This window comes from Ambystoma mexicanum, chromosome 10 (genome assembly GCF_040938575.1).
Source record: "Ambystoma mexicanum isolate Mex_15411 chromosome 10, UKY_AmexF1_1, whole genome shotgun sequence".
Classification (NCBI taxonomy): domain Eukaryota; kingdom Metazoa; phylum Chordata; class Amphibia; order Caudata; family Ambystomatidae; genus Ambystoma; species Ambystoma mexicanum.
Genome location: NC_090932.1, coordinates 308869253 through 308894611, shown reverse-complemented (window position 1 = coordinate 308894611; position 25359 = coordinate 308869253). Strand labels below are relative to the sequence as shown.

General features: G+C 47.5%; 1 protein-coding gene across 5 annotated transcripts in view; it reads left to right on the top strand.

The window, feature by feature from the left end:
- Positions 1–25359, top strand: part of GIGYF2 (GRB10 interacting GYF protein 2) — a 2415541-nt gene that overhangs the window by 2199597 nt on the left and 190585 nt on the right. For all 5 annotated transcript variants that reach the window (XM_069617902.1, XM_069617899.1, XM_069617900.1 and 2 more), the window contains 2 exons: positions 21099–21310; positions 21579–21733. In XM_069617902.1, the coding sequence (XP_069474003.1) occupies positions 21099–21310; positions 21579–21733 (367 nt within the window). The remainder of the gene's footprint in view (positions 1–21098; positions 21311–21578; positions 21734–25359) is intronic.

Sequence of the window (25359 nt, the reverse complement as noted above, 5' to 3'; positions counted from 1 at the left end):
ATCATACTTTCGAGGGGATTGGGTCCTCCGACGTATTCCATATCTATGACAGGTAATGTCCACAGCTGTGCTGCTTCGGAAAAGCTTTGGCGTCTGCGTCCTGCGTCGATGACGTCGATGCGCATCCCTGAGGACCTCCTCCGATGGCACATGATGTGATAAGTAGGACGCACGACCCCATAGCCTCAGTTCTGTTTTTTCCACGAACGTGTTCGCTTCGTGAATCTCGGTACGCCTCGACTCGTTGGAGTTACTGTTTTCTTTCTCGGTTCATTGAACCTGTTGTGTTTGTTTGTGGCGATGTCTTTCTCATCTTCGACCCTGCGTCCGGGCTTCAAGAACTGCGAGAACTGTGGGTCCAAGATGTCGGTCACAGACTCGCACGAGGTCTGCCTCTGGTCCCTCGGGGAGGCCCACGATACGGACGACTGTGTCGACTGCCAGTCGCTCACTGCAAAGGCCTTGCAAGAACGCAAGAAGAAACTGTCGGTAGGTCGGGTGTCTAAGCCCCGGAAGTCGAGGTCTGCGGGGCTTTCGACCGATGACTCGAGGGGTGACTCTCCGCATCGTCGTCGGAAGTCCGGTGGGTCTCCTTTTAGGAGTCTGTCTCGCCACTCCTCCGCCTCTTCCAGGCATTCCAGGAAGCGCCGGCATAGGTCGCCTTCCCCGTCCTCTTGCGAGGACGCTTTCCCTCCATGCAAGCGACACTGGAAGAATGGGCTTCCTTCGGGAAGCAGATGCTAGCGATTCTGGAATCGCAGGGCACCGGTCTGTCTGTGCCTCCGAGTGGGGTCGGTCGGCACCGGTCGAGAGACACCGCCCGTACGCCTTTGGGCTCGGGTGGTCGGCACGGCTCACGGGAGAGGTCCCGCTCGGACAAGGGTAGCTGTTCTCGCCATGCCCGTTCCAGGTCCCGGTCCTCGACGTGCTCGAGACCGTGTGATCCTGTGCCGTCTTCAAAGAAGACGTCGACGCCCGTAGCGCCGAGGTCGTCGACGATTACTCTCGAGGGGACGTGTTCGAGGGGGTCGGCGCCCAGGCTGTCGAGAGACACGCTCTGTCGACGCCGACTCCCTCGCAAGCAGAAATGGCACTCTTAACAATTTCTTCAGAGGGAAGGAAAGGACAATTCATACAGGGTTAGACTACTAAACACATCAGCAACACTTCCCAATTGGATTGTGAACAAGTTAGGCAAGGCAGTACTTTAGCATAAGCGATACTTAGGTGAAAACCAAGCAAAATGGCACTTCAACAATATATAAAAAGGGAAGGAAAGGTTGTTATAAGAGTTTAGGCCATGGGTGCACAACATACGGCCCGCGGGCCAGTTGCGGCCCGCCATGCCCTTTTGACCGGCCCGCGAGGCACAAAGACTCTCCTAATGGAGGGCGGCCCGCGGCCGCCCTCCATTAGGAAAGTCTTTGTTGTCTTCCGGGCCGGTGAAAACACTGGCCCTCATTGGCTCAGCACACACACGCATCACGTTGCTCCTACGAGCCACGTAATGCGTGTGTGCTGCACCAATGGAGGGCCAGCACTACGGATGGCGTGGCCCAAAAGGCTTGAAGCCGGAAGGCATTTCAGCCTTGGACCATGCCAGCCGTAGTGCGATTCCAGCGACTTCCAGCTTGCCTGCCTGCCTTCCAGCACGTCTCCGGTAAGTGGTCTGTTTGTGTTTGTGTGTCGGGTTTGTTTCGCTTTATGTTTGTGTGTATGAATGTTTGTGTTTGAATGTATTTTGTGTATATGTTAGATTGCGGGGGTGGGGGGGTGTGTCGGATGTGTATGAATGTTTGTGTTTGAATGTATTTTGAGTGTATGTTGAGATGCGGGGGTGAGGGGGTGTGTCGGATGTGTATGAATGTTTGTGTTTGAATGTATTTTGTGTATATGTTGAGATGCGGGGTGGGGGGTGTGTCGGATGTGTATGAATGTTTGTGTTTGAATGTATTTTGAGTGTATGTTGAGATGCGGGGGTGGGGGGGTGTGTCGGATGTGTATGAATGTTTGTGTTGAATGTATTTTGTGTATATGTTGAGATGCGGGGGTGTGTCGGATGTGTATGAATGTTTGTGTTTGAATGTATTTTGTGTATATGTTGAGATGCGGGGGTGAGGGGGTGTGTCGGATGTGTATGAATGTTTGTGTTTGAATGTATTTTGAGTATGTTGAGATGCGGGGGTGGGGGGGTGTCGGATGTGTATGAATGTATTTGAATGTATTTTGAGTATGTTGAGATGCGGGGGTGGGGGGTGTGTCGGATGTGTATGAATGTATTTGAATGTATTTTGTGTGTATGTTGAGATGCGGGGGTGGGGGTGGTGTCGGATGTGTATGAATGTTTGTGTTTGAATGTATTCTGAGTCTGTTGAGATGCAGGGGTGGGGGGTGTGTCGGATGTGTATGAATGTTTGTATTTGAATGTATTTTGTGTGTATGTTGAGATGTGGGGGTGTGAATGTTTGTATTTGAATGTATTTTGTGTGTATGTTGAGATGCGGGGGTCGGGGGGTGTCGGATGTGTATGAATGTTTTGATTTGAATGTTTTTTGTGTGCTGAGTTGGGGGGTGGTGGTTCGGGTCTGTATGGGTGCTTGTTTGAGAGTTTGCTGATTTGGGGGGGTGGGGGGTTCGGGTCTGTATGGGTGCATGTTTGTGTGTGTGTTGATTTGGGGGGTGGGGGGTTTGGGTCTGTACGGGTGCATGTTTGTGTGTGCTGATTTGGGGGGTGGGGGTTCAGGTCTGTATGGGTGCATGCTTGAGTGTGTTTGGGGCATAGTGTTTGGTTGGGGGTGAGGGGGCCATGGGGCATAGTGTTTGGTTGGGGGTGAGGGGGCCATGGGGCATAGTGTTTGGTTGGGGGTGAGGGACAGGGGGCATAGTGTTTGCTTGGGGGGTGAGGGACAGGGGGCATAGTGTTTGGTTGGGGGTGGGGGCCATGGGGCATAGTGTTTGGTTGGGGTGGGAGCCATGGGGCATAGTGTTTGGTTGGCGGTGAGGGACAGGGGGCATAGTGTTTGGTTGGGGGTGGGGGCCATGGGGCATAGTGTTTGGTTGGGGGTGAGGGGGCCATGGGGCATAGTGTTTGGTTGGCGGTGAGGGAGACAGGGGGCATAGTGTTTGGTTGGCGGTGAGAGACAGGGGGCATAGTGTTTGCTTGGGGGGTGAGGGACAGGGGGCATAGTGTTTGGTTGGAGGTGGGAGCCATGGGGCATAGTGTTTGGTTGGCGGTGAGAGACAGGGGGCATAGTGTTTGCTTGGGGGGTGAGGGACAGGGGGCATAGTGTTTGGTTGGAGGTGGGAGCCATGGGGCATAGTGTTTGGTTGGGGGTTAGGGGGGTGAGGGGGCCATGGGGCATAGTGTTTGGTTGGGGGTGAGGGGGCCATGGGGCATAGTGTTTGGTTGGGGGTGAGGGGGCCATGGGGCATAGTGTTTGGTTGGGGGTGAGGGGGCCACAGGGCATAGTGTTTGTTTGGGGTTGGGAGCCATGGGGCATAGTGTTTGGATGGGGTGGGAGCCATGGGGCATAGTGTTTGGGTGGGAGCCATGGGGCATAGTGTTTGGTTGGGGGTGAGGGGGCCATGGGGCATAGTGTTTGTTTGGGGTTGGGAGCCATGGGGCATAGTGTTTGGTTGGCGGCGAGGGACAGGGGGCACAGTGTTTGGTTGGGGGTGAGGGGGCCATGGGGCATAGTGTTTGGTTGGGGGTGAGGGGGCCATGGGGCATAGTGTTTGGTTGGGGGTGAGGGGGCCATGGGGCATAGTGTTTGGTTGGGGGTGAGGGGGCCACGGGACATGGTGTTTGTTTGGGGTTGGGAGCCATGGGGCATAGTGTTTCGTTGGGGGTGAGGGGGCCATGGGGCATAGTGTTTGTTTGGGGTTGGGAGCCATGGGGCATAGTGTTTGGTTGGCGGTGAGGTGGCCATGGGGCATAGTGTTTGGTTGGGGGTGAGGGGGCCATGGGGCATAGTGTTTGGTTGGGGGTGAGGGGGCCACGGGGCATAGTGTTTGTTTGGGGTTGGGAGCCATGGGGCATTGTGTTTGGGTGGGGTGGGAGCCATGGGGCATAAATTTTGGTTGGGGGTGAGGGGGCCATGGGGCATAGTGTTTGGTTGGCGGTGAGGGACAGGGGGCATAGTGTTTGGTTGGGGGTGAGGGGGCCATGGGGCATAGTGTTTGGTTGGGGGTGAGGGGGCCATGGGGCATAGTGTTTGTTTGGGGTTGGGAGCCATGGGGCATAGTGTTTGGTTGGCGGTGAGGGACAGGGGGCATAGTGTTTGGTTGGGGGTGAGGGGGCCATGGGGCATAGTGTTTGGTTGGGGGTGAGGGGACCATGGGGCATAGTGTTGCACTCCAAGAGTGAACTCAATAATAAAGCTAAAACAGGCGCAGTTAGGAGATGTACATCCTTTGCTTTTTTGAGGAAACCTGACTCAACGAAGGCCATACTCCTCTTGGGTAACCCAAACAGCAAACTATAGCAGTCCAAAATAACGGAATGTCCAATCAAGGGTCTATAAAATATATATAATTTAATTAAACAGACGATATACAATAACTAAATCGAAATAAATTATAGCAATGGAAAATGTGTAGTACAAAATGTAAGTTTGAAATGCAATAAAAATCCTTACCCCTCAAAAACATATCTTTTTCCATGTGTTTAATACAAATTGGGGGTTGAAAAAGCCTCCTGACATGTCCCGCCCACTTTTACTTTTCGGCCCACTATAGCCCTCATGTAAGGTACTTTCGGCTCTCTGTCAAAATCAGTTGTGCACCCCTGGTTTAGGCGGACAAACACATTTCTTGAGGAAAAGCAATCTAGAGAAGGCAGTTGTAACAGATTTAGCCAGAGTCAATAGGCCTGTGTCAGAGTCAGTGGTACAAGGCAAAATGCCCAGGATCAAACGGTTCTAGTAGCTGCAGTCAATTCTTTGTTTAACGATTTGAAAAGGCGGTTGCAGAAGGTAAAAGATAATGTTCGACGATAGGGGCGGCCAACCCAAAAGGTAAGTAAAGGATTTAAAACACCTTTAGCTGTACCCAGCGAAACGGGAGGCCTGGTGGAACAATGTACCTCAAAGGTGGAAGATGCTCCTGCGGTGGAGGTGGTTCCTGGCAGTTCCTGCAGTTCGGGAGATCCAGCAGAGGAAGAGAGGCTCTCGTCGTGGAGGAAGGTTCGAGTCACTGCACTGCCCAGGGATGAAGCCAGCCGCGGTGATGCCAAACAGAATAAAAGGTACGCTCCTGTAAATCGCGGTCGTGGTGGACGGGTGCCTGGCTGTCCGGTCTCTGAGTACTGGGCACTGGCAATTCGACCAAGGCAGGTCCTGGAAGGCGATTGGCGAACTGGTTGGCCCCACCAGCTCAAGGGAAGAAGACTCTTGCAGGTAAGATCTTCATGAGTTGTTGGAGAAAAGTGGTGAGGATCTGCAGCTGGGCTTCACTGGTGGTTGTCGTTGCAGATGTCTTCAGCTTCTCTCCTCTTCGGGTTTCTTAGTTCCAGTGGCGACGTCTTGTCCTCCAGTCCTCAGCCCTACTTTTATGCAGAAAACCCCCATTCAAACAGCCTAGTTGTCACTCACACAGTGGCATGGCTTTCCTGGTGGGATAACCCCCCAGCCTATCAGGGCAGAGTGCGACTTGGGTTGCCTAGGTAACCCTGTCCAGGGTGCCTATTCCCCCTCCCAAACATCCTGTCTACCGCAGACCCTGTGCCGCCAAAAGGGCGAACAAAGGATCCCGACCTGGGTTAGGATTTCGGAGAAAGACACGAGAAAGAAATATTATTAAAGATCTGGCAATAAAAACCTACCGAGTAAAGTTAATATTAAAATAAACCGGCGGTATGTTAGAGGCTGTCAGTAAAAGTGGTAGCCTCGACCAATGGGAAAATCCCATAGGAAAATATTTGCGGTCGAATATTTACGGTAGTAACCACTGCCACCAGCCAGAAACTTCAGAGAGATGGACTGGACGGTACCCTCTCGAAAATGAACACCAGGGAAAAACTATTAACCCTTTCCAGTACTTCCATAGTAAGATGGGTTGTACTGGTTTTGTTCATAACTATTGACTAGTAAAGTCAATGGGGACTTTACATGCCCTGGGAGACAGTAGTCGGTCCCAGGGTATGGAGTCTGTTTGGGGGTCACTATGACACCCCTATTTTACTGCACTGAGGGTGCTGTGTAACACACACGTAAAAAGATGATACCTATGAGGGTGAGAAAAACCCCATAGACCATAAGCACAAAAATAGCCTAAAACACACATCAGCAATCTGTCTAAGAGTGGGAAAAATGGTCTCTCTTAGCAGGAGAAATAAATAAACACTTCAAATCCAGCAAAGCTGCTGGGGGACTCTATAGGTAAGGGAAATTAGCCTTAGAAGAGATTTCTCCCTAACACAGCGGTAAAACCACAGCCTTTTTGCAGCGATTTTAACACATGGAACCCTTTCATCTAAACGAGTCCTTGGTGTTACCTGTATTCTTCCCAACGCCTTTGTCGCCGGCTGAGAGGACTTTGCACTCGCTGGATGTGGCTAGAGGGCTGAAGTTCTATGTGGACCGCACAAAGAGTTTTCGGAAGACGTCGTAACTTTTTGTGTACTTTGTCCCAGTGAACCCTGGGAAGACCCTCTACAAGGCTTCCATTTCCAGGTGGCTCTCCAGCTACATCACCCATTGTCACTAGTTGGCAAACTGACTGCTGCCTCGCCGTCATAGAGCCCATTCGACCAGAGCGATCGCTGCAACTACGGCGTTCCTGTCTGGTGTGCCCCTGCTTGACATCTGCAGGGCTGCTACATGGAGGTAGACACACACCTTCACCAATGTCTACTGCCTCGACAGGGATTCCAAGGAGGAGCCCAGAGTCGGCCAAGCAGTGCTGCGCAACCTGTTTGCTAGAAGGTGAGCCTGGTGAGGAGGTAAGAGATGCTTAATTTTGAGATGCTTAATGTTGAGCCTTGCCACCTCCCGTGGTTGTGCATGGGTGTACTGCTATGTATTCTTTATTCATGAGCATGTGAATCCATGCCAGACCCCATGCTGAAGAAGGAACAAGTTACTTACCTGTAACTTTTGTTCTCCAGCATGGGTCTGGCATGGGTTCACATGCAAACCCTCCCGCCTACCCCTCTCCGGCTCTTCTCTTGGTCCTACTGCCACTTTACGTGCTACCAAATCTGAAGATGGCTGCCAGAGGAGGGGCTTAGGTAGAGGGCAGTCATTGGCTGGGGGCAGTATGACCCAGAGACCAGTGATTTGTTGTTAGGAGAAAGATGGTTCAGAAGTGAAACTGAAACTGATTTTTTCTTTACAAGGATTCCCAGCCTGAAGACGGGGAATATTCATGAGCATGTGAATCTATGCCAGACCCATGCTGGAGAACAACAGTTACAGGTAAGTAATTTGTTCCTTCACCCTTTCCCACAATCAAACGAACAATGCTAAACTGGAAACCTAATGTATTTTGTCTTGTGTTTGTACCCATTTCAGTAATACTATAATTGTTTTTAATATTTAAATACAGGTTGTAAATAGAATTGTGAAATTAAATGAGAAAGTAAACCAAAATAAACATTAAAAAATGCAGTTAAAATGATTAAATCTGCAAGGAGTTACTCTGAATTGCTTTTTTTTCTCGTGGCATGAACACTACGCTAATATAATTGACGGCACAGATGAGCGAAATGCAGGGTAGAGTTCACCAACTATCCGTGCACACAATCAAAAAGCAACACTTTCGCCTTCACTATTGCACAAAATGAAAGGTGTCATTTGACATTTTTGGCCACACAGAAAGGGCAGTATTGGCGCATTCAGTATTTTATGTGCGACATTTTTGTATGATACCGAATTTGAGGTGCAGTATTTCACATCCTTTGCATAGGCATGAAAACTACAGTGGGTTTTCTTTTTTGGCTATCCCAGCCTCTTCTCCCTTACCTAGGGCATGAATTTGGGCAAAAAAGACATACCCAGGGGTGGTGACGAGGTCAATAGATGGACCATTAAAGTCCTCGAGCCTGGTTTCTGTAGTACAAAGTATGTTGGTTATTTTGTTGGATGTAGTCCTGTATGTCCAGTGCGTGCTGTTTAACGATCTTGTATTTAATAATGACATCTTTATGGGGTCCCTTCCAGGTAAGTAGGGTGTCTCTGGAATTCTGCCAGAATGGTATGGATTTTAGGGTATTGTGAGAAAAACCTCTTTGGAGGATATGTTTGTTTCAAGTAATTTGATACGTGAGGGATCTAGTGGCTGCTGTTTACTCTCAATGGGGGTGTTTGTTGGCTCCATTGTAGCAGCATGAGGTCCCGAAGTGAAAGAGAATAGGTCTACTGTTACAACAGTTTTCCCTGTTTACGTTGTCAAGTGGTGAGTCTGGTGATATAAATATGTTGTCTATCACAAAGTCGTTTAGCGTTGCCTGGGCAAGGGAGTCCAGCTTAGTTCTGGTGGCTGTCTACTTGCTCATCAGTAGCCAATGTCGTTACATTGTTATTGAGGGGCTGGATAGTACGAGGCCACTGTCGACAATGTTGCCTCTGAATGCTTCATTGAGGGATGCTAGGTTGTCTGAACTTAGTAGAATCATATTCGTAATTGCATCCTGTTTTTGTAGTGCCATAGAAATGTCTTCAGAAGCAATGGCTTCCAGATTAGCTTTCTGCATAGCCAATAGCATATCAAGACCTGCAGGGCAGCCCATAGTATCACGCACCGAGGGCCTCTGAAGTACCATGTATGCTACTGTACTCACCAGAACCACAATGGGTGACACCCTAAAGCGCAGTGCCGTTGCCTTCCTTTTGACCGTGCACAAACCGGCTTTGACATGCCAGCACTGATGCACCTGACGAGTCAAAACAGTAGGCAAAATATAGATGGAAATTGTAGTCCCAACAAGTTCAATACGGTTTCCAAATGTTTATAGTTAAGCTAATTATACTTTGAAGCAAGCGCCGCACAATGCTTAATCAAATTGCTAATATGTTGGTAGGTTCTCTAATACTGCACATAGGTAGAGTACATTGCAGTTTCCAGAATTCAATACTTTTTTTCCAAGCTCCTCCTTGTATGGTATTCAAAATATCATCCACCTCGTATAAACACATGTCTAGTATGTAAAGTATACAGGGTTCGACTTTTAAAAGATGGAACTAGAGGACAGGCAGAAGTGAGAATCCACAGTATTTTCCCATAATTAGTCGCATTTGAGAGATTAGAGGTCTAATTCTTTCTTGGATTCTTTCCTTCCACCAGGACTTAGAAAAAGAGTCTGATAAACGGGTGTTGCTAGGTCTGGAAAAGACCCGGGGCTACACTAATGTTGGAACTGTTGGTACTGGGGGCTAGCTAGCCTTTTGGTTGTAGCTCCTGAGATTCTATCCGGGGCTACAACCAAAAGACCAGGGGCTATAGCCCCCTTAGCCCCCACCCAGCAACACCTCTGCCGATAAAGGGTAACCCAAGTACTTGATTTCTTGTACTATTTCAATTTTTACACCATCTATCATCCACTTGTAGGAACACCCTCTTTTTTTTCCCCATCTGTTAGTATCAGAATATTGGATTTAGAGTGATTAACCCTTAAGTTATGGGCTGCAGCATAACACATAAATGCATTGTTTTTATTCTGAAGCCCAAACGGGGTCTTATCAAAAATAAGATCTTCATCGGCAAAACCAATATAGTTCAATTTAAGCCGGCCAATTTTAATAGGGAAAATAATCTTTCGCCCAGCATTCCTCAACGTCACAAATATACAAATTGAACACCGCTGCCAACGTGCAGCCCTGTTTCAACCCAATTTCAGAAGGGATTAGGTCGGTAAGTGCACCTTCTTTTTTTAGTCTCACTCTACAATTAGTGTGAGAGTGCAATTGAGCGATAAGCACCACCAGATGTTTCGGAAAGCCCATCACCAGCATCTTTTCCCATAGTTCTCTCAACACAGTATCGAAAGCAGAGCTTAAATCAAGGGCTGCCATGTAGACAGCCCCCATATGGCTGTGCTTGGTGTTCCATTGAATATGAGATACCAAGGTTGCATTGAGAGAGCAAGAAGGGAAGGATAGGACAACTATGGCACACCCTAGTAAGGAAAAATATTTGTAAATGGTAAGAGTCAACTTGGATACTAGGTGTTTGGAAAATTTGCTCATCAAGTATGAGGTGCAGAGGAGAGAGGGGCAACCATGACACCTTGGTTGCACAATACAATGAAGAGAATTTAAGTTCCCAAGCCGGGAACTTACGTCCCCTGCACACTATCTAATATCTGGAATAACAGACCAACAATTAGATATATCTAACAAGTGATGTTTCTTAATAAATTCAAGAAAGTCTGTAAATGGTAATACATAGAAAAAGGTAATTTGTTCAAAAAAATGACTTTGAATCAGATAAGGTTACAAGAACCATTCTTCATTGTTTATTCTTGATGTTGAAGCTGTGGAAGGCCCAACGCGTTTCGAGTGCTACAACACTCTTCATCAGGGGCAATAACAAAGGTTTCTAGGAAAAAATATATATAATATGTACATTAGGAATATATTTACACCAAAAACGTTTGTTCAACAAAATTTCTAAATAACTCATTTTAGATCAGGATATGTATCACAATAACCCATGGCATACAAGGATTACCTATGTAGCAGAACGTTTGACATTTTAAATATACAGAGTATACACTAACCCACAAGAGGACAACCTGTCCCTCATTAATATCTGTAGAAACTGATGGCAAATTCACTAGGTTAATAGTATCTTCTCTGCTATGATCGAATGAGGAAATATATAGAAAAAATATATATAGAGAATAACTCCTGATAGTGAATTCATTGAAGTTCTAATATGGTAAGGTAAGCAACTGTGCAACTATTTAGAGAGTCTAACCTTGTGTTTTTTTATATGAGAGAGGTACTTCAAGAGAACGCGGGTGGTCTGGGAAAGGTGTTCGAAAGCTTTGTTGTGAAAAAAACCTGGGTTGAGCCAGTATTGGAAGCTTAAAATTCTTACCTAGTGTATGTCAGTGTGGCACACATGGAGACCAGCTGCCGAAGGGTTGCTCGACTCCTTGGCAAGTGCCGCCACTGTTTATCAAGTAATTAGTAGTGTGACGTAATCACGTGCTCGTAATCATTACTTGAGCACGTGATTACGTCACACTACTAATTACTTGAACACCCTGTTCACTTCTTTTGTCCATTGCTGAGACTCTACCTACTTTTTCTCAGCGCTCCAGTCCTGAATAACCTCCAGACCTTTTGCGGTCATTAACTACCACTTCCCCTCAGCTATCCTTGATATTGGTCAACCGCGATACCGCTGTAAGTGACTCATTACTGGCTTAACTTATTCTATCACAACTATGTCACTCACAACGGTCTAAATAGACGCTTTTGATGTTTATTTCTACAGATAAGGACTTACCATCTAAGACCCGCTGTCTTGTTTAGACGAAGGCCTGGATTTCCCGTCCCAGACCACCCGCGTTCTCTTGAAGTACCTCTCTCATATAAAAAAACACAAGGTTAGACTCTCTAAATAGTTGCACAGTTGCTTACCTTACCATATTAGAACTTCAATGAATTCACTATCAGGAGTTATTCTCTATATATATTTTTTCTATATATTTCCTCATTCGATCATAGCAGAGAAGATACTATTAACCTAGTGAATTTGCCATCAGTTTCTACAGATATTAATGAGGGACAGGTTGTCCTCTTGTGGGTTAGTGTATACTCTGTATATTTAAAATGTCAAACGTTCTGCTACATAGGTAATCCTTGTATGCCATCGGTTATTGTGATACATATCCTGATCTAAAATGAGTTATTTAGAAATGTTGTTGAACAAATGTTGTTGAACAAACGTTGTTGGTGTAAATATATTCCTAATGTACATATTATATATATTTTTTCCTAGAAACCTTTGTTATTGCCCCTGATGAAGAGTGTTGTAGCACTCGAAACGCGTTGGGCCTTCCACAGCTTCAACATCAAGAATAAACAATGAAGAATGGTTCTTGTAACCTTATCTGATTCAAAGTCATTTTTTTGAACAAATTACCTTTTTCTATGTATTACCATTTACAGACTTTCTTGAATTTATTAAGAAACATCACTTGTTAGATATATCTAATTGTTGGTCTGTTATTCCAGATATTAGATAGTGTGCAGGGGACGTAAGTTCCCGGCTTGGGAACTTAAATTCTCTGCATTGAGAGAGCAACCCAAGTGGCGTCTAAAGACTATCTGAAAATTGGAGTGTGTTGCATTCCTTTTCATACATTCCTGAAGTTCCTCAAGGATACGCTGACAAAAGACCTTTGAGGATGCATCTGTGAGGGCAATCGGTCTGAAGTTCCCGGGATCATCAATGGGACCTTTTTCATAAATAGGAATGATAACTGCTGAACACCATGAAGTAGGTATGACTTGTGAGAGGAATACAGCATCAAATTTATGTTTTAAAATCCTTGCCCACAGTTCGATGTCAGATCTAAATAAACATGCGGGAATACCATCAGGTCCAATGGCCCTAGAAGGATTTAATTTCATAATTGCCCTAGTAATATCTTCAAGACCCCAAGGAGGTCTAATCAACATGGCTTTTTGACACTGAATTCTAGACTTGTTTATATATTGAGTTGGTAGCTCATATTTCGACTTGATGTAATTGACCCACTCAGCAGCTGAAATTGCATTTTCCTTTTGACCCTCTTTTGGGCCATTTATCATCCTTATGATCGACCAAATTTTACGTGCATCACTTTTAAGAAGGTGGTGCATCATATTCTCATTATCATTTAGGTAGAGTTTAGCTTTTAAGTTGTTCACCGCAATTTTGTAATTACAAAGAATGCTCTTTTTTTAACAGATAGTACTTTTGCGGTTCGAGCGATAATTTAAGAAGTTTTCTAATCTTGAAGTTTTTGAGCTTCTTTAGTCTGAAAATCTCTATATTAAAGATGTGAATGCTGTTTTTTATGCAGGGCAGGCTTCCTCTGCTTTACCATCGCAAGTAAGTGAGAATTAATCCTCTTTGATATGATTGTCTAATCGTACCGGATCAGGATGTAATAACGACATCATTTTGTTTATTACTGGGTCGGCTTTAATTCGACAAATCGGCTGATGACAACTTGAGGGGTTCCATCTGACCGATAGGCCAACCCTATCATTTTCTACCAATTTCAAGACCTGATTGGACATAAACCTCCAACCATCTAGCTTCAATTTTAAAGAGATTGCATGATCACAAGAATTCAATACTAAGTTTTACTCACTCGTAGTCTTAGACTGTAATCTGTTCACACGGTCAATTCGGAATTACAGTATTTCAATCCTACAATATTCACCCTTCAAAAAGGCACAACCTGCATACCATACTCTTTGGTCCAGTCCCCTTTCCTCCATACTGCATGGGCGTCCCTCGCTAGGGATGGGAGACAGAACCTTTTTCACCAGAAAAAAACCTTCTTCACTTTAAATTTAGAGGCGCGTGGGGGCACGGCCCTGGGAGTATGCGCTCCCCTGACTCTTCCCACCGGCGCTACTCCTCAGTCCACTTTTCTGCGTTGACGGGAACGGGCCGAGTTCACCAGCGCTCCTGGGTTTGGCTTCGGCCATGTAATACCATGCGCTCTTCCCTGTATACTTTCTTCTATCTTTTTGTCTTGTTTTTTTCAATCAGGTACTCAGTCCTCCAGCGCCAAGCGCCTCCCCAGCACATATCAACTTCAGCAGGCTTCAACAGGTATTCAGCCTGCGAGGGGCTTTTCCCTACATCCGACCCCCACGCTCTTTGCCTCCGCTGCCTTGGCCCCGACCACAGCTGGAAAAGTTGTACCGCTTGCAACGCACTTACTCCACGCGCATTGAAGAACAGGCTAGCTCGGAGGAGGGAGCGCTTTCGAAAAGTCGCCTCCAGAGGATCTGTAGGACCTCGTCAGACAGATCGAGGCCCAAGGGCGGGCCGCTGTTTTCCATCGCACCCCGTAAGGGTGATTCCTTCCCAAGGAAATACCCGAGCGGGAGGAACTTTTCTGGTTCTCGCACAAGCACACATACCAAAGCTAATTCAGTTACCGGCCTCGCGGCCATCAGATCCTTCCAGGCACAGTGCTGAGGGACCGCAATGTTCTTTTACCGGGTGTACACCCGAGGGGCAAGGCCCTAGTACCGGCCTAATGACCGAGTGGGCGCTTGCATGCAGCACTACCAATGACACTGCTGAGGGCAATACGCCTTCCAGGCCCCGTCCTGAGGTGCAGGGTAGGTCTCATGCTCCACCACCAAGAGTCTTGGAGGAGGCCGGGCCCAGGCAGCCAAGCACCACGACTTCGGCACATCTCCTTCCAACCCACTACACATATGGGGTCATGCCACACCTAACTCCCCATTGGTTACAACCACTAGGAGAAAAGGGCGGGGGTTCCACTGTCCATGGCGAAAGCCCCTCCGGACAAAGATTGCAAGAAATGTTATACACTCGGTAAACAAATCACTATCCCTGCTGCCTATTCTACTAGGATCGCAAATAATACAAATCTCCTGGCAAGCTACAGCGATGTCCAATGGGGCCTAGCCCAGGATGGCCTTCCAGATGTCAGAGAGCCTACCCGATCACGCCTGCTGGCAGTCGTGGATGAGGGCAGACAGGTTACCCAAAACATCTTGAAGAATACTCTGGGCTCTGCTGAGACTGCTGGACGCACTCTAGCCCAGGGGACTTTACTTAAGAGACACGCCTGGTTAAAAAACTCTGGCTTTAAACCTAAGGTCTCCAACCTTTTTTGGAAAACTGTTGATGACACCCTGGAGACTGCGAAAAAGGAGCATGAAACGCTGAAATCACTCAGCCAGATCATGGCCAAGCCCTTCCACCGACATGGAGGCTCTAACTTCTGCCGTTCCTTTAGTGGACAATCTTTTTCCTGCTCTCCCCATGTCTCATATGGCTCAGGAAGTACCCCCTGGTCCTCTTCTGGTAACAGCCAATATCAACCGAGAGGTCCTGTTAGAGGCAAGGGTAGAGGCAGGAACTCTACTCCTAGAGGCTCCCCGGCCTCCACCTCAAAGTGACTTGCCGATTCGGGTCCCCTTCCCGGTCGGGAGTCACTTACCATTCATTCATGCCTGGGCGGGAATCACATCAGACCAGTGGGTGTTAAAGACAATTACCCACGGCTACTGCATTGAGTTTCACTGACCACCTCGATACTACCGACAGAAGAGCAGGCGCCTGTCGTCCAGAACACCTACGCATCCTGCTGGAAGAGGTTCAAGTCCTTCTGGAAAAGAGCGCCATAGATGTTGTCCCAATTCACCAGGTAAATAAGGGTATTTATTCAGTGTACGTACTTGTACCCAAAAAGTACCTCACCATGCGCCCTGTGTTAGACCTCATATTCAGAATGACAACCCTGCAGGAGGTAATCCCACTGCTGCTTCAGGGGACTACATGGCCACATTGCATATCAAAGATGCATACTTTCATATTTCAATGTTGCCAGCGCACAGAAAGTACCTCGGGTTCATGATAGAGGACACCCACTATTAGTTTTTCATTATTAGTTCAAGGTTCTCCCACCCCCTTTCAGCATTGGCTCAGCTCCACCGGTATTCACGAAGGTACTGGCGGTAGTAGCTGCTCACCTGCACAGTCAGTCCATCCCAGTATATTCTTACCTCAACGACTGGCTGGTAACAAGGGATTTGTACGGAACATGCCAAACAAATACCCAGAAGACAGTAGATCTCCTCCTCAACCTAAGTTTCTCTATCAACGAGAAAAAGTCCAGTCTAAATCTAAGTCTCGAAATTTTGGTATTCTAAACAATGCATTCGAAACAATGCCTGGATACCATCCCTTCCCTCACTATGTAGCAAGTCACAAGGTGACCGTACTCAAGGCCATACGACTGTTGGGGATGATGGCCTCCTGCATCTACCTAGTTCCTCACGCTCGCCTGCGCAAGCGCCCCATGCAAGAGTGACTCTCGAGCCAATGGTGTCAGGCCAGCAGCCAGTGAGACGATCTAGTGGTTGTCTCGGCAACCCTCGTTCAGTCTCTGCAGTGGTGGTCAACCTTCTGCAGGGCAACACCTTCACCACCCCCGCAGTGGAAGCCATTCTCACCACAGACGCCTCTTTGACGGAGTGGGGGGGCTCACTTCCTGCAACAGACGGCGCACAGCTTGTGGTCCCCAGGGGCATGATTCAATCACATAAACGTGTTGGAACTGCTAGCAGTGTTAAAGGCCCTGAAGGCCTTCCAAACACACCTCCAGGGGAAGACAGTTCTAGTCCTCACGGACAGTACTAGGGCCATGTATTAAACAAACAAGGGAGCACTCACTCGCTAGGGCTATCCAAACTGTCTCGGAACATATGGAAGTGGGCTCTCAAACACAAGATGTTCCTCTTGTCACAACATGTTACAGGGGAACGCAATCTTCTGATGGACGTACTCAGCAGAGACTTCCCTCGACCCGTAGAGCAAGAGTGGCAACAACAGGAGGACATTGTACTCCACGTCGTCGAAGAATGGGGCTTCCCAGGGGTCCACTTATTCGCTACTCTTAAGAACGCCCAATGCCCAGATCACGCCTCCAGGTACCCTCCTACTCATAACCACTCCAAGGGGAACAGTCTTTGGATAGCATGGTCTAGGAAATGTGGTTAGTTCATAGAGTTCGGGCACCTCCAACTCCCTCAAAGATGAATGGACATACTCGGAGAAACACAGAAACCTAACAGGCATTGCTACTCCAGTGCTTTGTCATCTGGTGTAACGGCAAGGGCATCAATCCTATTTTATGCTCACATAAACATATTTTCCTGTACCTAACCCACCTGTTAGATTCAGGTCTGGTTTTCACTTCTCTAAAGATCCACTTAGCTGTGCTTTCGGCGTACACCACGTCCCAGAGCAAGCTCCGGAAATTAAAGCATTTATGGAAGCATTCATGGAAGGGATAAAGAGGCTTCATCCCCCTATTTCCAACCCAGCTCCTGGGTGGGACCTGAATGTTGTTCTTACCAGACTAATGGGGCCTCTCTTTGAACCAATGCACAAGGCTACCCTTAAAGCACTTACCTATAGACCACTGTTAGGGAGAATTGTCAGTTTAGTACTAAATTCCTCTTACCTTAGAGACCTCCAGCTCTTTTGCTGAACTTTAGGACTTTGTACTTTTAATTCTATGTGTTTTCTGTGTTTCTTTTGGTTGTGGAGTCTGACAAACTCCATAGCCATCATCTTCTTACATTGTGTTACACAGCACATTTAGTGCAGTGGCACAGGGAAGTCTGTCAGATTTCCCCAAGGTTTAAATACCTTGTCTTGGATAAAACTACTGTTTCCAGGAGCAGTGAAGTGACATTGACTTTACTTACATTTGTAACTTTCTAGACCCAGCACACAATTTCTTACAATAGGGTGGTGGAGGGGTTACTTAGTATCCCCTTTGTCTAGCTTCTTATGTAACATTTTTATATTCCCCTTTCCTTGATGACTGGCTGGTGACAGTGGTTTACTTTTAACTATGGTGGTGTGCTTTTAGCGCGGGCTGTGTTCACAGCTGCAGTAAAGCACCCAAGGGTGCCATTATTGTCAAAATGGCCCCCGTCTTCTTTTATCGCCATTTCTTTGTGGAAAGGTCCTTCTTGAGATTTATTCTGCGTGCCAAACCAGGTTTGGTCCCTTTGTACGGTTTGTCTTTGGCGGGATTCACGAGTGAATCCAGGATGTCTGGCGTGGGCAGGAAGCGAGGCAGATGCCCGAAACTCCCTGTGCTCAGTCTCCTAGGAGGCGGGAATGCACTCGTAGATGATTAGCCAGCTGGCTATCGGGCAAGGACAGCCACCCGCTGGGCTGGAATGAATTGGAGAAACCTGCATAAAAGGCGAGGCTTTTTGGCTTGGAATGCAGAGTCGACCACTGGACGTAGAAATCGGAAGAAGACGCCTGCTGCAACTCCTGGACCGTTGGTTGCTCGGTGAAGTCCTGCTGCTGTGCTGAAACTCCACTTTCGTTTCGACTAGAGAAGTCCTGCTAGGACGACTTCTCCCCTTGAGTTGGTGGGACCAATCAACTCCAAAGTAAACCACCTGGACATCCTCTTGGAGCTGGTTGAAATTCCACTGCAGTTGCTGCTGGAACCAAATAGCCAGGGAGAGGAACGCCAGATTGTGTGCGTTGCTTTTAAGTTGGCCAAGATCTCCAGGAAGATCCTCCGGACTCACAGGAAGCAGGACTAACCGAGCCTAAGCCACCTCAACAGAGTGCTGGACCCCAGATGCAAGGAAAGCCCATCTTGACAGCCAAGAGTCTGCAGTGTTGCTATTTTCTTAGACGCGAGGAACTGAAACTGCAAAGTGCCACTGAATAGAAGTTGGTCCTTTTCTGTTGCGTCCCGTTGCAGTGCAGAAGTCCTCCAGGTGTTGTCCTTCTTGTCCCCACGACTGAGGCCCAGGAACACAGGGTCTGCAGAGCTGCACAGGAACAGAAGCCAGCCAAATCCCTTTTCGTCTAACTAAAAGTACTGTACAGTCTAAGAGAACTTACCTCTTGTTGTAACCTTACTTGTCCTCTGCTGAGACTCATCTTGGTTGCACTGTAGGGTTGCTGTCAGCTGCTTTACTTCACAAGCCTAATCAGCTTGTGGCCCTGCTTTGATTTCTTCTTTTCTACACAGACTTCTAAAACATTGTGCAAGACTTTTACATACCTGCAAGAAGTGCTTCAGCTCACCTAGACCTTTGCCCAATTGACTTTGGCCTAGCCTGGCTCCCTGATTGACTCTTCTTCCCTCTGACAGTGTTTGGTCTTCCTTCCAGGAAGGGGTTAACTAACTTTGCAGTGGGGTTAACAAACCAAAAGTACTTGCCTGCTGCAGAATATTTGTGTGATCGCTTGTTTTGTTCTAAATCTTTTTTTTTTTAATTAAATGTTTTTTTTTACATTTCACATACTCCTAAATCTGATTCCAAATGCAAACAGTGGTATATTAATGTCCACAATGTCCTAGTTACTAAAGTCACTTGAGGGTGTAGGAGGTGTCTGTGTGCCATCCCAAAAGGGTACCTACTGATTTGGAAATATTAAGAGTGTGTATTTTTGGAGTTTATTTGTGTGTTACTCTTACATTGCCCCTTCTGAAGAAGGCTTACTCTAACTGACTGATAGATTAATAATTATTTAATAAAGAAATCTTGTGTGTAAGAGTTTATTTGAATACTTGTCACTGTGAATCTCTAACTCCCCTACAGCCACATTGACCCCTCTTGAGATAAGCCTGGTTACTCAACACGCTACCAACCTGTGTAGTACAGACTTATTCCAAAGGTTGGGTTTCTATTGCCAGGAGGTCAGGGTTGTTGTAGTGCACCCAAGGGTACTGCATACAATCTTACCCAACGACCGACCTTCCTAGTGGCGATTGCCTCTATAAGGACAGTTGGCGAACGGCAGGCCCTTTCAGTTCAGGACCCATTTGTCATGATTCACAAAGATAAGGTGGTTTTTGCGCACACACCCTCGTTTTGCGTGTAAATTTAACTCAAAGTTCCATGTAAACCAATTCATAGAACTACCCACCTTTTTCCACAACCCCACTAATGTAAAGCTTCCACGCACTGGATGTGAGGTGAGCGGTTACCACTATCTCGAAAAGACAAAGCCACTAAGGAAAACAAACCAGTTTTTCGTTTCAGTGGCAGCTGCCAGAGAAGGGGACCCTGTCTCTAAGTCAGCTATTTCAAAGTGGATCCTAAACTGCATCACACTGTTACACTCTTGCCAAGAGAGATCTACCGTTCACGCCTAGAGCACACTGTACTTGCGGCACAACGGCTACCATAGCATTTATTGCAATTGTTCCTCGTGAGGCCATTTGCAAAGCAGCAACCTGGAGTTCTGTGCACACTTTTACTTTACACAGCACTACTGCCTAGATACACACTCTAGGTCCGATTCTCAGGCGGGACAAGCAGTGGGAAGACATCTCTTTGTTACTGTTCCTTCACACATCCCACCACCATTTCTGGGTACTGCTTGCTAGTCTATGCACAGCATGTGATTCTAAGCAGATACACACGCATCAGAAGACATACATTACTCACCATAATAGCATTTATGGTGATTGTTTCTGCTTAGATTCATATGTGCCCACCCTTCCTCCCCTCGTGGAGTAGAAGGAACATAGATCTCTTACACATTCTCTCTTCTATACTAGCTCATGCTGATTATAAGGCTCCCTCATGACAGAAAAAACACAGAGGAACCTCACTGCATGAGGGATTTTGGGTACACTACACGTCATGTTAGGGATAGTGTTACAGTCCTGTCCATGTCAACGTCCCCATTCGATCTTCGAAAGAAAGATGCAATACGTAGCGATTTCCACTAGACATCAGACTATATGCACAGCATCTGAATCTAAGCAGATGCAATCATCAGAAATGCTATTACAGTGAGTAATGCATGTCTTATTATTGAGTATTGTGCAGTATTACCAGTCTGAATTGAATTATTGTGTATTATATTGCATGGACTCATTGAGGACTACATTCATGTCCTCCTGAGAATAGTTTTGACTGCTCTTCACGTTCACATTGATTGGGTTTTGGCTAACCTCTTAATTCTCTGTTCATACAACTAGTGTGGCTTCCTAAAATCTGTCGTCCATACAAGATTCTTGAAATCCATCTTAACACTTCCACAGATATTGTATCTCTCTCCCACCTTTCCCACTAAATTGATGGCACGGGTTGAAATGTGTGTAACTCGCCTTCCCTGCAGTATTGAAGTGAGTATTCTGCAGTCTTGGACTGTAACTTGCTTCAAACAGTAGACCCCTTCAAGAAGAGCTTGTATATTGCACATTTTATGCCTCTGCACGCAAGCTACCCCTTTTTTTTTGCAGAATTCACAGATTCCTAATTAGTTGGTAATGTGAAAAAATCTGTAACTTGAGAGCCGTAATTAAGTTTGCAAAAATAATCACTGACCAAAGAGAGACTTTAGTACTCTTTCAACTTTTCCTGCACTTTTGTATTTCTCGCCAGACCTGCAGCATCCAAACCAATGTTGGGAATTCTGTATGGGGCACTATGAATACAAGTCCGACAAGTCATTGGACATCTGATTCTGTGAGCAGCATATGGAGCAATGCAGATAGCAAGAACTCCAATTTAGGCTTCTGGGACGATGCTGCAAAGGATGTTGGACCAAGTAATACTGCCAGCAGGAATAAGAGCAAGAATAACTCCAGCCTAAGGTAAGGACGTCACTTCTGTGGACAATTATCTTGTTATTTAAAGGTCTCCATCTTTTCAGTTGATCACTAGCTCTACTTGTGAGTTAATATTTTTCCCGGGATAATAAGTCTACTTAACGAATTGTTATTCCTCTTCCTCTTGTTTGCCTTTGCCTCAGTTGCTTTCCTTTGCTGTCTATTGCCCATTGACCCTTTTCTGCGAGCACATTGAATCTTTGTGCTGGCATATTTATAGTGTCATCTCTTTTTTATTTATTTATTTATTCAGTAAGTCTGCGGGTAGTACCAGTCGCCAGAATAAGAAGGTGGAGGAAGAGGAGAAGCTTCTGAAATTGTTCCAGGGAATGAATAAGGTCCAGGATGGATTCACACAGTGGTGTGAACAAATGCTTCATGCACTCAATACAGCGAACAACTTGGATGGTAAGAACAGAGAAATGCATATTTTTTTTTTTTTTTTTTTTTTTTTTAGTGCAACAGCCTGAAGTATGTTTGGGGAATATGTGTGAGAGGTTGGAGCCAAAACCTAGGTCACTTGCAGGTAAGTTGCAATAAGACTTATCAAGCTTGTTGTATCATGGCTTAGTTCTGGAAGATGAACGTGGAATGACTGCCCATCCCATAGTGAAGGGGGTTAAGGGTGGTGACAAGAATGGGAGCGAGGAGCAGCAGGACTTTCGTATTTTTGCATTGCAAATGAGAATGTGCCTGTGATGCTCAAATCAGTTGATCATTCTTGAGTCAGAGTTTAAATGGGCTGCATATTGATCATGTTTTGTGTTAGATGGAATACTGTCCGTATTCCTGTTGTAAACCTCTCCCACCACCAATCCCCCAACCTGTTTAACTTCATCTGACTGTTATTTCTCTGTGATTTGCTGGGATGAGAAACGGGTGAAGATGCCCAGAAAGAGCAGAGCACATACCCATTGAACAGATTTAATGTATAGCATTTGTGCGATAAATTTACACGAGCTAATGTTTTTATTTTTACTAGTTCTTTCTCACCCACTAACTTCTCTGCAGCTTTTCTTGATCTCTCCTTTATGCCTTCGATGTAAGGTATTGGGGATCATTTTGCACTACCCTCTTGTGAGGGCTGTGTAACCATCTAATCTAAAGGTAAAACAGTGTGTCAGCCAGAAAGAATGAACAGACTCTCCAATGGTAGCTGTATCATGTGTGTTACACAGCACCCTCAGTGCAGCGACACAGGGATGTCTTTTAGACTTTCAAAAGGTTTAAATACCTTCTCTGGGATAAACTACTGTTTCCCAGAGAATGTAAAGTTAAATTGACTTTACAAAGTATTTTTAAATTCCTAGACCCAGCACACCCTATCCTCCTATAGAGCGCAGAAGGGGTTACATAGTTTCTCCAGCAAGGGGTCTGGCATGGATTCACATGGTCATGAATATTCCCCGTCGTCAGGCCGGGAATCCTCGGTAAAGAAAAAAAATCAGTCTCAGTTTAGTTTCTGAACGGTCTTTCACCTAATCACTGGTCTCTGGGTCATACTGCCCCCGGCCAATGACTGCCCTCTACCTAAGCCCCCCCTTTGGCAGCCATCTTCAGATTTTTACCGCACGTTCAATAGTTGGGAGTCCCTATGCTATAGCTCTCAAGTTTTTACTGCGTTTTGCGAAAATTTTAAAATTTTTATTTTTTTTATTTTTCTTAGTTTGATCTATTTTTCGGTCAATCAAGCCTCAAGCTCCATCGATCCATCAACCGACTAACACGGACCCATTTTTCGGTACTTTCTACGCCGCTCAAGGGCGATTTTTTTCGTTGAGTTTATTTCTTGGGGGATTCCAGAAGATTCTTGGACACCGCGTGGACATGGCGAAGATAAAGGAGACTCGACGCCTCTGTTCAGGATCTGCCCAGGATGCAGGCTACGGAACATCTTCCTGGAGGATGGGCACTCCCTGCACCTTTATTGCCTACATGCGGACAGCTCGCATGTGGAGGAGGCCTGTGCGTCCTGCAAGGACATGTCCTCCCGCACCATGAAGGACCGTCGCAAGCGGCTCGCCGAGTGGCTGGAGACGAAGAACCCGGCGGCAGGTGAGCCCCGGCAACATACTTCTCCAAAGAGAAAGTCTGAGCGGTCTCCTAAGACCTTTGAGGGCGTTCCGGCGACAGGGGCCCAACAGAAGGCAAAGCACTGCGAGTCCGCGGGCACCGGGAGCACCGTTGGTACGGGCTCTGCACTAGCCAGGCCGGGCGCAGCATTGCCGATGCCATCAACTACGAGCCAATGCTCCGGCTCGGCGAAGAAAAGGAAGTCGGACCACCCGGGTAAGCTTCTGGAGAAGGCCCGGTCGACTCCGATGGAGAAAGCCAAGGGGGAGTGAGGCGTTGACCCTCCCCCACGGTGAAGGCCTCAGACGCGCCCATTGAAGGGGTGGTGGCGTCCCTGGCGAAGGCCGCTGATGCAGGCCCAGTGGAGACGACCCCCAAGCCAAGAATTTCCCTGCCCACCCGGAGGGAATAGTCTTTCCTGCCCATTGAGAAAACTCTAGTGAAGGCGATGTCAATCATCTCCCCGAGGCTGTCGTCCCTGGCCGAGAAGAAGGGGGGGCACGGTAGTCCTGCCACACTCGGACATCTCCTCCGAGGGGGAGCTCTCGGGGCTGAAGATGGTGCTGGGCAAGAAATTTGTTGAGGCCAGGTCCTACGGGAAGTACCCCAACGAGGCGGACGTGGAAAGCGACGAGGGAACTGACGAGGGGCGGCAGGACAGTGAGGAACCGGAGGACACCACACCACTGCCCACGCTCCCGTCGCAACCGCTTCCACCACCGACGGACAGGTTGTCAGACATCCTGCAAGCGCTGCACACCCTGTGTACAGAGATGAGGACAAGGATGCCCGTGCTTCTGGTGGGCTATCCATCCTGGACCTAAAAGCCCGCCTCCACCCGGCCATCCATTACCTCCATCCCCTCTGCCGAGGGAAGAAACGTAAAGGGAGCCGGCTATGACAGGGATGGACAACGACGACGGCGGCGTCAACTGAACAGACCTCCCGTCTCCAGCACCAAGGGCTTTGCCGCCCGATGAGATCAGCTCATTCCACACCATGATCTCTAGGGCCTCACAGCTATTTCAGCTGAACCCCGAGGAACAGAAGGAGGAGGGATTCCTGTATCAGCGCTGAGAGGCCAAGAGGAAGACAGTGCTCTCGATCCCGCTGTTCGATGACATCTGGGACAAAGGACTGTCCCTCCTGAAGAACCCATCCTCGGCCCCGGTGAAGAGAGACCGGTACAAGAAGAAATACAGGGTGCCAGACGGCGAGGGAAAGCAGCTGGACGCCATGGGACGACGTGTCATTTTGTCTGCAGCGACTACCGTTAAAGGGGCCAATGCTCTCGCTATCGTGGCCCGCTACGACAGGGAGCTTTGGTTTAAAATCGTCCCTCTCCTGGACTTCCTTCTGGACGACAAGAGGGCGGAGGCCCTTGAGATCCTACAAGAAGGCGAGGTGGCATCGGATCATGCCATTACGGTGGCCATGGACATCGCTGACACCGGTTTCCGCCAGATGGGCAGCAGCATTTGCCTTCTGAGGTGTGGGTGGCTGAAGGCCACCAATTTCCGTTCGAGACAAGGGTACTGGACATGCCCTTCAACGGGGGCAACTTGTTCGGCAAAACGGTGGACGTATCTCTACAGGCCATCAAGTCAGACACTGAGACGGCCCATGCCTTGGGCACTCTACAATAGCGACGACCGTCCTTTCGGACCTCCAGAGGCAAGCCTCATGGTGCCTCCAAAGGATTCGGTGGCAACTTCTCGTTGTACCGCCAACCATCCCGTTCCTCGGCCCAGGAAGCCTACAGGGGCCGCAGCAAATTGTCATCGCCAAGGCCCCCAGAATGGATCGTCCACGACAAAACAGGACTGAACCGGCCCTGAAATCAGGCCCCCACACAAGCACCCCGGTGGGAGGCTGGCTGGCGAACTTCATCGGCGTGTGGAAATCCATCTCCACCGTCCGTTGGGTGCTAGACCCCCTGGCCCACGGACACACCCTGGTGT